The sequence below is a fragment of the Lolium rigidum genome, chromosome 3 (genome assembly GCF_022539505.1).
Source record: "Lolium rigidum isolate FL_2022 chromosome 3, APGP_CSIRO_Lrig_0.1, whole genome shotgun sequence".
Lineage (NCBI taxonomy): Eukaryota > Viridiplantae > Streptophyta > Magnoliopsida > Poales > Poaceae > Lolium > Lolium rigidum.
Window position 1 is genome coordinate 211,381,078 of NC_061510.1, and position 12,364 is coordinate 211,393,441.

The 12,364-nt window shown below is 51.1% G+C and overlaps 1 protein-coding gene and 1 long non-coding RNA gene across 2 annotated transcripts; one reads left to right on the forward strand and one right to left on the reverse strand.

The window, feature by feature from the left end:
• Nucleotides 1-5,048: 5,048 nt before the first annotated feature.
• Nucleotides 5,049-5,535, reverse strand: LOC124698921. Its single transcript, XR_007001167.1, has 2 exons — nt 5,387-5,535; nt 5,049-5,229 (listed from the first exon to the last, which is right to left on the reverse strand). It is a non-coding gene; the product is annotated as an uncharacterized LOC124698921 (long non-coding RNA).
• A 185-nt stretch (nt 5,536-5,720) lies between these two features.
• On the forward strand, nt 5,721-10,151 carry LOC124702961 (protein NRT1/ PTR FAMILY 8.3-like). The gene is made up of 5 exons (XM_047235144.1): nt 5,721-5,837; nt 5,983-6,082; nt 6,899-7,116; nt 7,289-7,842; nt 9,323-10,151. Exons 1-5 carry the CDS (start codon nt 5,781-5,783, stop codon nt 10,149-10,151), a joined length of 1,758 nt encoding a protein of 585 aa, XP_047091100.1. The 5' UTR covers nt 5,721-5,780.
• Nucleotides 10,152-12,364: the final 2,213 nt, after the last annotated feature.

Sequence of the window (12,364 nt, forward strand, 5' to 3'; positions counted from 1 at the left end):
CTAGTGAACTGTGGACCCCGGTCCATTCTTTTATACTCGAAATACAAATCTGCTCGCAATACTTGTTTTACTTGTTTTCTCTCGCAAACAATCATCTTCCACACAATACGGTTAATCCTTTGTTACAGCAAGCCGGTGAGATTGACAACCTCAATGTTTCGTTGGGGCAAAGTACTTTGGTTGTGTTGTGCAGGTTCCACGTTGGCGCCGGAATCTCTAGTGTTGCGCCGCACTACATCCCGCCGCCATCAACCTTCAACGTGCTTCTTGACTCCCTATCGGTTCGATTAAACCTTGGTTTCTAACTGAGGGAAACTTGCCGCTGTGCGCATCACACCTTCCTCTTGGGGTTCCCAACGGACGTGTCAACTACACGCATCACACCACACCCGCATCCGTCCGAGCAGCAGGCTGCCTGAAACCCACAGCGACAGAGGCACCCTCGCCAGTAGCCATGGCAGCCGCAACCCGTCTCGCCGCCGCAGGAGTAGTACGGGCGAGAGTACAAACCCGACCTCTGGCAGACCTGTCCGAGCGGTGACCAGAAGATAAAGCAGAACCAGAACATGCAGCATCAAGAGCCAAACGCAAATCATCCGCCGACACACGAGGAGTAGTCGCTGCAGAAGGCAAAGCCTCCAAAGAAGGGCTAACTGCCCTCAACCTGTTCACTGCCTCAATAGCATGCGGCGTCTGCGGATTAGGATTAAAAGGCGTGACAGCGAACACAGGGGCCATAGCATGAGTAACCCCAGGCGCTGAAGAGCTATATCCTCCATGTTGAACCTGTGAGGTCCCAGAAGCTGGAGGCCCCACTCTCGGCTCCGAAGTGTCCATAGCGTCATCCCCACCATCTGGAGCACCGTCACCTCCCTCGTCAGAATCATCCTTCTTAACCCAAACCAAAGGAACAAAATCCGACTCTGGAATATAATCTGCAGGCTCCCTGCGAAAGCGGAACTCAAAGGCCTTAAACTTAACCACAACATCAGCTTTAGCTATCGGGCGAGACTCATCAGAAGGATCCCCAAGAACCCCAGCCTGGAGCATGGCAACCTGAATACGCACCACTGCCCTGTGTCTCAAGCTAACAAGATCAACATCAACAGTCTTGCCAACAAGAGAACCAACAGCCCACAAACCCAGGAAGTGTCGCAGCGTATGAGGCACTCCATCCACGTGCAGCCACACCTTCTCGAGTTCAGCCTTGTGAGGAACCTGTGCTGACTGCCAAGCGGAAATGGATATAGTCGAGCTGAAAGAAGGCACTCCCACCTGAATACCGTTAAGCTTGTCAAGGTCATCAAAAGAGGGAACTGAAACCAAGAACTGCATATCGATATGAGGAACCGCCTCCCACTTCCAATGGGGATGATCAGAACACCAACGAGCCACCTGCTTAGCAATCACATCTGCAGGCACCAGATCACCACTGACCACCACAAGGGCAATAGGCGACTGAGTCGGGGCAAGATCATCATTAACCACAGAGTCCGGAAAAGCAGTAATATATGTCTCCAGAAGGCCAGACCCAGAAACAAAAACAGACGGTCGCGGTAACTTAAGCATAGGGCAGCGAGCTGTGGGATGCGCCTTCTTATCACAAATGTAACAGTAGTGATCAACCTTGCAGTCCTTCACAGCATGAGAATTATCCGCACATTTCCAACACCTAACATTCTTCTTGGGCTTACCAGCCGCTTTGGCCACCTCCGCCGCCTGAACAACCGCACCCGACTGGGGTGCCATAGACTGTGGCTGCTGAACCAAAGGAACCTGAGACCCTGTCTGCTGGTGCGGCGGTCCATACACACCCTGTGCTAGCTGAGGCTGAACCGGACCCTGCTGAAACTGCAGTGGGTACTGTCCGTGCTGCTCAAACCCAGAGGGGATATACGGGAACTGATACATGTGAGGATGACCTTGCACCGAAGCCATGGACCCCTGAGAGACATAACCCTGCGGCTGCAAAGAGGGCTGGCCAAGAGGCTGAGCCCCGGTGGTAAGCACCGGCCCTCCCTGTGCCGACGCAGGCGGCACCGTCTTCTTCTTCTTACTCTTATGTTTCCTGGCGGCAATCTGAGGCTGTGCTGGAGGCATGACCGGAGGCTGGGGCATCAGCTGTCCCTGCGTCATGATCGCACCCCCTTGGATGAGCCTAGTCCCTGCGTCATGATCGCACCCCCTTGGATGAGCCCCGTAGGCTGCGGGAAATACGGGCGCGATGGAAGAAGCGACCCAGTGACCGGCGCAGCGGAAGGTTGAGGCGCAGCGACCCCAGCAGCCGGGCGGAAAGGCACAGCAGCAGGCCTCGAAGCGCCTTGAGCCACATGACCAGTGAAGGGGGGGCGCGCGAGCGGGATCCCGCCAGGAACAGGCATCCGGGCACCCCCGCCAAGGCCGGCAGGAGAGGGATGAGACCCCCGAGGCGGGGGCCGCCTCCAGCTGCTGCTGCCCCGCCATACTGGCCGGCGGACGGGCAGCCACTTCAGCGAATGAAGGCGGCCGCAGAGGCGCCCACCCTCGACGGAGAACGGTAGGAGCCGCCTGATACCGCAGTCCTTGAGTCGACGACGACAACCGCGCCGAGGCAGAAGTCGCAGGACTTGACGGCGCGGGCGAACCAGAGAACAGCCGAGGAGAGACCGGCGCAGACCTCGGCACCCGCGGCGAAGACCTTGACGAAGAGGGAGCGGCCGCCGGCGAAAACGACGATGTAGCAGGCGACGCAGACGAAGACAGCGTCACGGTCGGGGGGGAGGAGAAGACCTTGACGCAGGAGAAGGGACTCCAGGCGTCGACGATGCAGCCGGCAGCGGAGCAGCCGGCAAGAGCGACGGCGAGGGAGACGAGGGCGATGGAGTCGTGGACGAAGGAGGCGGCGGCTGGGGACGATCGTGAAGCGTTGACCGAAGGCTCGAGTCAACCCAAAGGTACCGGAGCAGGTGGCCCAGCACAACCAACGAAAACAGTCGCTCGGTTCCACCACCATGCATGGGCGATGGAAACCGTCCCCCAGACGACGCGCCGTCGGGAGCTGCTGAAACGGCGTCCACCTTCGGGTCGCTGCGTACGTCCGCCGCCGCTAGGAACTGGCCAAGGACGGCCGGCGGCGAGATCCGACGCGGTGGGACAGGGCCACGCCATGTCCCCGCCCGCACCTTCCGTTGCAGCCTCAGACCTTGAGCCGAAACCGCGGCTTGGCGGCGACAACCAGCTGCCGGCACCGCGCCTGGCTCCACGGCATCCACCGGCGACCCTCCACCAGGAACCTCACCAGACCTGCAAGACCGAAAAGACGACATACCTGCGCTCGCCGCACGCGAGGGAGACTCCCAGACCCTAGACTCCGGAGTGGGGTAGCCCAGCTCTGACCAAAAGTCAGCCGCCAACTCCTCGTCTGACCTGTTCCCTCGCTGCACCAACGTCGACCACTCCGGCGCCCTCGGCGACCCAACCACATCCATGGCCACGTTGAACGGGACGTCGGAGTCGCACGACTCATCGGAAGAACTGTCCGTGGCCGCATCCTCCACGAGGACGTCGAAAAAACTCTCGCCCGAGGCTTCCTCAAACCCGCGCAGTTCGCTAGGCGCGAGGGTCTTGCGGCGGCGCCGCCCCGCAGCCAGGTCCGGCGGGATCCCGGCCTCCGCCGGCGAGGCGCCGAGAACGGTCATATTTTCAAAAACCCTCGTGCATCCGCTGTCTTTACCTCCAAGGCTAACTTCTCTCTTATCCACCTGGAAGCTAAAAAAAAAAAATCGAGAGTATGGCTTCTGAAATCGAGATTAATTGATAACCCCGACAGTCTATGTGCACGCCTTCTGAAAGCCATATACTACCCTACAGGCAACCTGATCGATACTGTCTTTGTTGGTAATTCGTTGGCTTTTTAAGAAGGGATAGAGTATGGCTTGGAACTACTGAAAAAGGGTGTAATATGGAGAGTGGGTAATGGCACAAGTATAAGAGCCTGGAGGGACCCCTGGATACCTAAAGGACCAACCTTCCGCCCTATCTCGATTAAAGATGACTGTCACTATAATAGAGTATCTGACTTTCTAGATGAAAATGGTGCCTGGAATGTTGACCGTTTGAACAGATACTTCTTACCTGTTGATATAGAAGCTACCCTGAATATTAGGACTTCACCAAGATTGCAACAAGATTTCTTGGCTTGGCCTCCCGAGAAAACAGGTAATTTTACTGCTGTTTCAGCTCATATTGATAACACAGCCGGTGGTGCATCTAGCTCTTGGCCAGATGGAATTAGACCGGTGTGGAAGCTGGTGTGGGATTCATCTCTACCCGAGAAGATGAAATTTTTTGCCTGCAAAATCATCTCCGGTGCCTTGGCTACAGATGTAAAAATGCGGTCTCGACACTTACATGTCGTTGGAACTTGTCGCATATGCGGCATGACGGACGAGGACTCATTCGATGCACTGGTCGTATGTTCAAATGCTATGAAGATTTGAGACTGCATGAGGGGGGTATGGCCTGTTCCGGCTCAGAATACTATACAGAACACTGGGGCCGAATGGCTTTTTGACTTGCTGGATTCTGTACCAACAGGAACTAGAGATATGATCATCATGCTCACCTGGAAAGTTTGGCAGCTTGGGAAAAAACAGACGGTGGATGAAATACCGAAGGGCAAAGGACCATGTGTTGTTAGTCCCAAAGCCAGCAGGAGGTTCAATCAGAAAATCCAGCCTGCCATGGCCTATGCCGGACCAAGGTTGGGCTGCTTTATCTGTTGATGATTCGTTCGACGCTCAAGGAGGAGCTGGAGCAGGTATGGTCCTAAGAAATTCGAGTGGTGAGGTCATCTACTCTGCATAGCGATGCCTATCTCATTGTAATGAAGCGCTGGAGGCTGAAGTGTGTGTTATGATGGAATGAATCTCTCTTGCTCTGGAGTGGGTGCACATCTCCACTAGTAATCCAGACGGACTGTGGTTCAATATTAACAACTTTGAAAGATCCTGGCCGAAATAGGTCATGCTATGGCCATATATTTGATGAGGTGAATCCCATCTTGAGTCTTCGAGAATTTATCCTTGTGAAATTAGATAGCGAACAAAATAGGGGTGTGCATTGTCTTGCCAATTTTGGTAGGCTGGAAGACAATACCGCTTTTTGGTAAAGCCAAGTTCCTCAATGGGCTTCACAGCTTGTAATGGATGATTGTAACCTTGTTACAGAGGAATAAAATCTCGATTTTCTCTGCAAAAAAAAGAGATCTCAGTTACACTCCAAAGAACACGAAATGATCGATGGGTATCGGTTCCATCAGAATTGTATGGCACGAAGCCACGAAACCAAGACATGCAAAAAAAAAACAACTAATTAACCTCCGGAGTTACGAAGAAAAAGCTCTTACCTCTGCAAAGCACACCGATCTTGGCAAGCTAACAACAGTTCAGGCAGAGCCAACAACCACACCAGCATCGGCGTTGGTCTCAAGCTGTCACAACTCGCAACTATAGCATAGCACAATCGAAGCACTATTGTCAAATAGAGACTGGAAGACGATGTATTGACCTCTTGCTCGTTTAGTAACGAAGCAGAAAAAAATAGGGTGCACAGTGAGACAGTTCAGTGTGGAGCCGGCCTTATCCTTGCTTGGACAGAGACATTTGAACCAACAGTTTTTCTTTTTCTTTTTTGAGAAAATTGAACTAACAGTTTTTCCTCCTCCTTGGAGTGGTATTCTTCCCGGTCTTGCTTTTCTCGGCATATATATAACCTTGTCTGCCTCCTCCTTCTAGCCAGCCATGGACTCCACGGAGAAGGGCCCTCTGCTGGGGAAGCACAGTTCCTCCTCGCTGCAGGTCTGTCTTCTCTCCCTCTCTGTTATGTTTTGAGTTGGTTCATAATTCGTGTTGTGTTCTTGTATGAGTTCCCCAATTGATTTGGTTTGTAGAACTATATATCACTACAATTGCTTCTCCTTTTTTTTTTTGCTGCGAAATGCAGAGTAGTGCCGAATATACAGGCGATGGATCTGTTTGCATCCGTGGGAGTCCTGCTTGCAGGAAAGATACAGGGAACTGGAAGGCTTGCTCCTTAACCATAGGTCAGCACTGTAAAATGCTTCTCTACAATTAGAGTTCTACTGGAAGACCATATAGGACATATAGTGGTGGGATATTCACTTTGGCTCATAGGAGCATTTGCTCCCATTATATGAATCAACATTTTGAAATGTCAAAGAATTCTAAAATAAAATTTTACATGTACATCTACACATTTTATGTTCGTACACAAGTTTTCAAAAAAAAACTAAAATTTTTTTTGGCTCCTGTAAAAAAGACAAATTTTGATGCTATAACATAACTACGTACATGACTTTTTTTGTCTTTTTTGTACACGCCACATAAAATGTTTTTTCTCCACGAAAACTTGTGCACTAACATAGAATGCCATGATGTACACCAAAAAAATTATGTCAGAATTTTTTGTCATTTTTAAAATTATTTTTTAATTATTTTGTATAATGGGAGCATTTGCTCCTATGAGCCAAAACGCCTCCTCCGTATAGTGGTTAAATACTTTCTTTTTTAGCGTGCCATTCATTATACTAGAACAAGAAATTCATATATACATTCGCGCTCTTAGTTGCTCATCTCGCAGGATGAGATAATGGTTAGATACCTGCGGTATACTCTTTTCGTCTCCCTTTCTGAGAATGAATACTTGAGCAGAGCAGTGACACCTCACTGTACCCAAACGTTCATATAACATCCTGACAATATTTGTGACCTCAGTTTCCAAACATTAAAAAAATCTTGTGACGATGCCCTGTATTCCTATTGAATTTTGCACTGCAGTTCTCAATACTGCATTCCATACTCAATGCAAAATCCAACAGAAACGAAACTTTCTTGTGCAGTTTGTTCGTTCTGCTTGTATCTGGCCTATATCTCGATCTCGAAAAACCTAGTCAGTTATCTCACAAAGGTCCTAGATGAAACAAACGTGGCCGCTGCAAGAGACGTTGCAACTTGGCGAGGTACTAGCTATCTCGTACCTTTACTTGGAGCCTTCTTAGCTGATTCATATCTGGGCAAGTACAGGACAGCTCTCATCTTCTGCACAATCTTATTTCTAGTAAGTGCTACAAATAACTCATACTCATTTTTCATCAACAGAGAAGAGAGTACATAAGTTCTTTCTCTTCTTTGATTTCTGAACTGAACGCTCTCTGGTCAGGGGATTCGGAGTTGAACTTTGACTTCCCTAACGTGTTCGCTTACCTTTTATTCCCATTCTTCTCACTTAGGGAATGATGATGTTGCTTCTATCCGCGGCTCTTCCGTTGATCTCCACCGGTTCTCTGGCATGGATTATTCCAACAGGTCCCGTGTCTTCACAGTACATATTCTTCGTCGGGCTGTACATGGTTGCTCTAGGGTATGGCGCGCAGAAACCTTGCGTCGTGTCCTTCGGAGCCGACCAATTTGATGACACTGATGAAGTCGAGAGAACCAATAAGAGCACTTATTTCAATTGGTACTACTTCACCCTCAATGCTGCTTCGCTGATCTCAGGGACTATTATTGTGTGGGTGCAAGACCATGAAGGCTGGGTCTGGGGTTTTGCCATTTCTACAGCGTTTGTGGCTTTAGGGGCATGTACTCTTTTCTTCGGCTCAGATGCGTATAGATTCCAGAAACCTGGAGGAAGCCCCCTTGCAAGAATATGCCAGGTTCTTGTCGCGTCTACTCGCAACCTCGGTGAAGATTTGCCATGCGACTCCACAGCTCTTTATGAGTTCCTGGGTCAAGGTTCAGCAATCCAAGGCAGCCGGAAATTGGAGCATACAGATGGCCTTAAGTAATACTAATACTCTATGCTGCCAACTCAACTCTTAAGTTTATAACCTACATATGCATCCATTTGTGTTGAGAAAATTACAAAAAACCACCACATTACAGGCAATGGTTTCAAAAAGCCACCACTATTCGATTTTTTTTTCAAAAAACCACCGGTTTACAGGTAACACGTAACAGATAGCACTAATTCGTGTCTAACAGTGGTTTAATGGCCAAACTGACATGTGGGTCCTGCTGTCAAGCTGGTGTGGCATGTGCACTTTGCAAAAAAGCCCTAAACTCTCTATCTCTTCTATACCCCACCCTGACCCCTTCTTCTCTATCCACGGGGAGTATACTGCTCCACCGGCGACGCCGCCGCCACTCCTCTGGCGAGAAATTACAGCTCCCACGCCATAGATGAGCTCGCCCCCGTCACTCCTGTAGCTTCATCCACTCCATCTCCCGGTCGCCTCTCCGTCGCGCCGTTGGTGGAGATCTCCCGGTCGCCTCTCCGTCGCGTCGTTGGTGGAGGAGGTGCCAGGCGAGACAAGAGGCCACTAGGGCGTATGCTCGGGGGCGGGGGAGGCGGGATCTGCGAGCACTGCGCCGCCGTCGATCTGCGAGCACGAGCGTCGCTGTCGTCCGCCGAGCTACGAGTATGGCTGCCGCTAGGCACGCGGGATGGCCGCCACTGGCTCCTCTTCGACGGCCGCCCCGCTGGAGCCCGGTCGCGCCCGCCCCCTTGCCAGAGAATAAGCTCGCCGTGGTCGCCCGCCCCTACCGATCCGGAGCTCCCCTGCCCAAGCCGGAGCAGAAGCTCGCCGCGCCCACTCCTTGCCGGAGCCGGAGCTCACCGCGACGTGCCCGCCTCTGCCCAAGCCGGAGCTCGCCACATCAGATCGCGGCCGCCCCGCTGGAGCCCGGTCGCGCCCGCCCCCTTGCCAGAAAATAAGCTCGTCGCGGCCGCCCGCCCCTGCCGATCCGGAGCTCGTCGTGGCCGCCCGCCCCTGCCCAAGCCGGAGCTCGCCATGCCCGATCGTGACCGCCTCGTTGGAGTTGGAGCTCGGCCGCACCCGCCCTTTGCCGGAGCCGGACCTCCTCCTCCACGTGTGGTCTCCCGTGGATAGAGAAGAAGGGGTCGGGAGGGAGAAGAAACAAGGAGAGAGATGACTGACAGTGGGCCCCACGATAACTTAGAAAAAACCCAAAATTTTGCAACCCTTCATCGATGGCCTCCGTTAACCGTTTTTGACTGCCACGTCAGCCTGGCAGTGGGCCCCACATGTCAGTTTCTTCATTAGATCAGCGTTAGACAAGGATCAGTGCTTTTTGTTACTTGTTAGCGCTAGAGTGGTGGTTTTTTAAAATATTTTTGTATAGTGGTGGTTTTTTTTGAAACATCTGCCTGATATGTGGTGGTTTTTTGTAATTTTCTCATTTGTGTTGCATTTCCAGTTAAATATTATCCAAGGTTCTAATCCGTTTTCTTTTTCTCTCAGCTTCTTTGATAGAGCTGCAATCGTGACACCATCTGGCTGTGAATCTCCTCGCCAACTTAGTACATGGAAGATCTGCACTGTCACTCAGGTGGAGGAGTTAAAGATTCTGGTCAGGATGTTGCCAATCTGGTCTACGGTGATACTACATTCTACAGTTCAAGAACACGTGTTTTCGACGTTTGTAGAGCAAGGCATGGTAATGGAGAAACACCTCGGCTCTTTCGAAATACCTGCTGCGTCCTTCCAGTCCGTACAAGTCATCACTGCCCTTCTACTTATTCCATTCTATGGACGAGTCCTCGTCGCGGTATTCAGAAACTTCACTGGGAGGACGAACGGCATTACGCCGCTGCAACGGATGGGAGTCGGTCTGATTTTCTCAATGCTATCAATGACGTCAGCAGCAGTGGTGGAGAGCAACCGGTTGCGGATCGCACAGGACAAAGGATTGGTTCACCATCAGGTGGCCGTTCCGATGAGCATCCTGTGGCAGGGACCCCAGTACATGCTGCTAGGAGCCGGCGAGGTGTTCACTACCATTGGGATAAGCGAGTTCTTTTACGGTGAATCGCCAGACTCCATGAGAAGCCTGTGCATGGCTTTCTGTTTTGCCAACGTCGCGGCTGGAAATTACCTTAATACGTTCATCCTGTCTCTTGTGCCGGTGTTCACAGCCACAGGAGACACTGCAGGCTGGATACCTGGTAACTTGAATGAAGGACATTTGGATAGATTCTACTTTATGATGGCTGGGTTGAGTTTCCTGAATTTGTTGGCATTTATGTTCTGTGCTACTAGGTACACAAATGTGAAAAGGCTTCGTATATAGTCCTGGTGTGAAAAGGTCATGATTTTGTACAACATATAATCATGTTCACAGGTAAGCTCTGTTGGAGCAGCAAGCAGACAACGCTAGTGCACTTCCAGGAAATCTCAGGGCAAGCACCCATTTACACGGTTGAGAATTTGAGATTTTCCCCAATCATGAACATCTAGCAAAAGAGTACCATGTTCAGATTTGAATGTGGTATCCAAGATAAAGTAACTTAGTAACAGATGCAATCCACATACATCAGGAAACTGCAAATGTATTTGTTTCGACAATGATACAAACCAATGTCTTAAATCCGGCAGGATGCTTGTGATTTATTCTTGAAAACTACGTATTTCCCAGCATGCTTGTGTGATGGAAGGCTTTGAATCTGTACTAAGCTAGTGATTGTCTTTTTTCGAATTTTCACCGGGGGGAGAGAGATTCCCCACCTGAATATATTGAAAAAAAGGGCAGACCCCAGGGTAAAGCCGCCATCAAGCTTATGGGCATTGGACACATCCGGCCCATAGAAGTTCATAATGATGATCAAGATGATGGAATAGAAGTATCAAGCTGTTATCACCAGATTTTGGCTAAATCAGGAGGGGGGCCGCGATCAAGATGGGCTTGAAAGATTACACGTGGAAGATCTCTGAAGCGGCCTTGCTCGGGGAATTTGGGCTAGATTGCCCATGTATCTTTAATTACAGTAGATTGTATCTAGATTAAAAGTTAGAATCTTACCCGTGCACGGTTTAGTGCACGCCCACATTAGAAAGTCCCCTGGACTATAAATATGTACCTAGGGTTTATGGAATAAACAACAACCAACATTCACCCCAAACAAATCTCGGCGCATCGCCAACTCCTTCGTCTCGAGGGTTTCTACCGGTAAGCACCATGCTGCCTAGATCGCATCTTGCGATCTAGGCAGCACATGCCTATCCCCGTTGTTCATGCGTTGTCGTGCTGAAGCCTTTTTGATGGCGAGCAACGTAGTTATCTTAGACATGTTAGGGTTAGCATTGTTCCTCGTATAATATGCTATCGTAGTGCGACCCTTGCATGTCTAGCCGCCCTTACACCTATCTTGGGTGTAGGGGCGGCACCCCGCTTGATCATAGTTTAGTAGATCTGATCCGTTACGGTTGCTCCTTGTTTCATCAAGGATTAGTTTAACATCCGCAATAGTTAGGCCTTACAAAGGGTTGGAGGATCCAGCGGCGTGTAGGGTGACGTTCGCTAGCCCTAGAAAGGATGTTCCGAGGATCAACCTCGTGTTGGTTTTTAGGCCCTGTCTAGGATCGGCTTACGGTCACCGTGCGCGAGCGCGAGGCCCAATCGTGAGTAGGATGATCCGATTATGCGGTGAAAACCCTAAATCGTCGTAGATCTCATCGGCTTTATCTTGATCAAGCAGGACCACCATATATTCGGACACCTTGTCTGAATCATGGGTGAATCGGCTCTTTGAGCCGATTCGCAGGATAACCTGAGAGCCGATCGAGGCTCGTATTTAACGTTTACGTGTGTGCCCTGCAGGAAACTAAGCGAGGCATCATCCACACCTTCCTGACCGGGTATAGGTCAGGTGGCACGCCCTTGCGATAGCATCGGACGTGCGACCAGGAGGCTTTGCGGGCCGTCGCTCTGAGGGACTGGGGCCAGCCGCAGCCCTAGTTGTTCCCGGCTCTACGGTGTTGCCCGTCTCTGCCCGCCAGGGGGTTTCTGACGTCAACACATTCTGGCACGCCCGGTGGGACAACCCTTCGACATCCACAACAGCGCCATCTACATCAGAGATGGCGGAAAGCACTCCGGTCAAGTACGAGGATCTGCCTGATGAGCTCAAAAAGAAACATCACGAGATCAAGGCAACCCTCGAAGCCGAACTCATCGGCTCCTTTGAGAAGACCCGTGCGCACGGCAACGAGCCCAATGAAAACACACTTCCGTTGCCTGGCGACAACATGGTGGATCTCAGCCGCTCCATATGCCAGCCAGAGTTCTCCTTTGGCGTCAACATGGCAAGGCTTGCAAGCCGCCGTGACAAGATGAAGCAGAAAGCAGCCACTCCCGTGGCAAGGATAAAGAGAAGGCCGATCCACGCGACCGGCCCCAAGATGATGACGGACGGTACCTGACAGAGGAGGAAGTGAGAAGCGTGCGGTATCAACATCCACTCTCCGAGCATCTCCTCAACAAATATGGACAGCAGTACGACCGAC

What these genes read in the sequence shown, in the direction of transcription:
- LOC124702961 (XM_047235144.1), top strand. Translation starts at nt 5,781, where the DNA reads ATGGACTCCACGGAGAAGGGCCCTCTGCTGGGGAAGCACAGTTCCTCC. An exon ending in TCTGCACAATCTTATTTCTA is followed by an intron (nt 7,117 to 7,288) that starts GTAAGTGCTACA and finishes CTTCTCACTTAG; the next exon opens with GGAATGATGATGTTGCTTCT. An exon ending in GAGCATACAGATGGCCTTAA is followed by an intron (nt 7,843 to 9,322) that starts GTAATACTAATA and finishes TTTTTCTCTCAG; the next exon opens with CTTCTTTGATAGAGCTGCAA.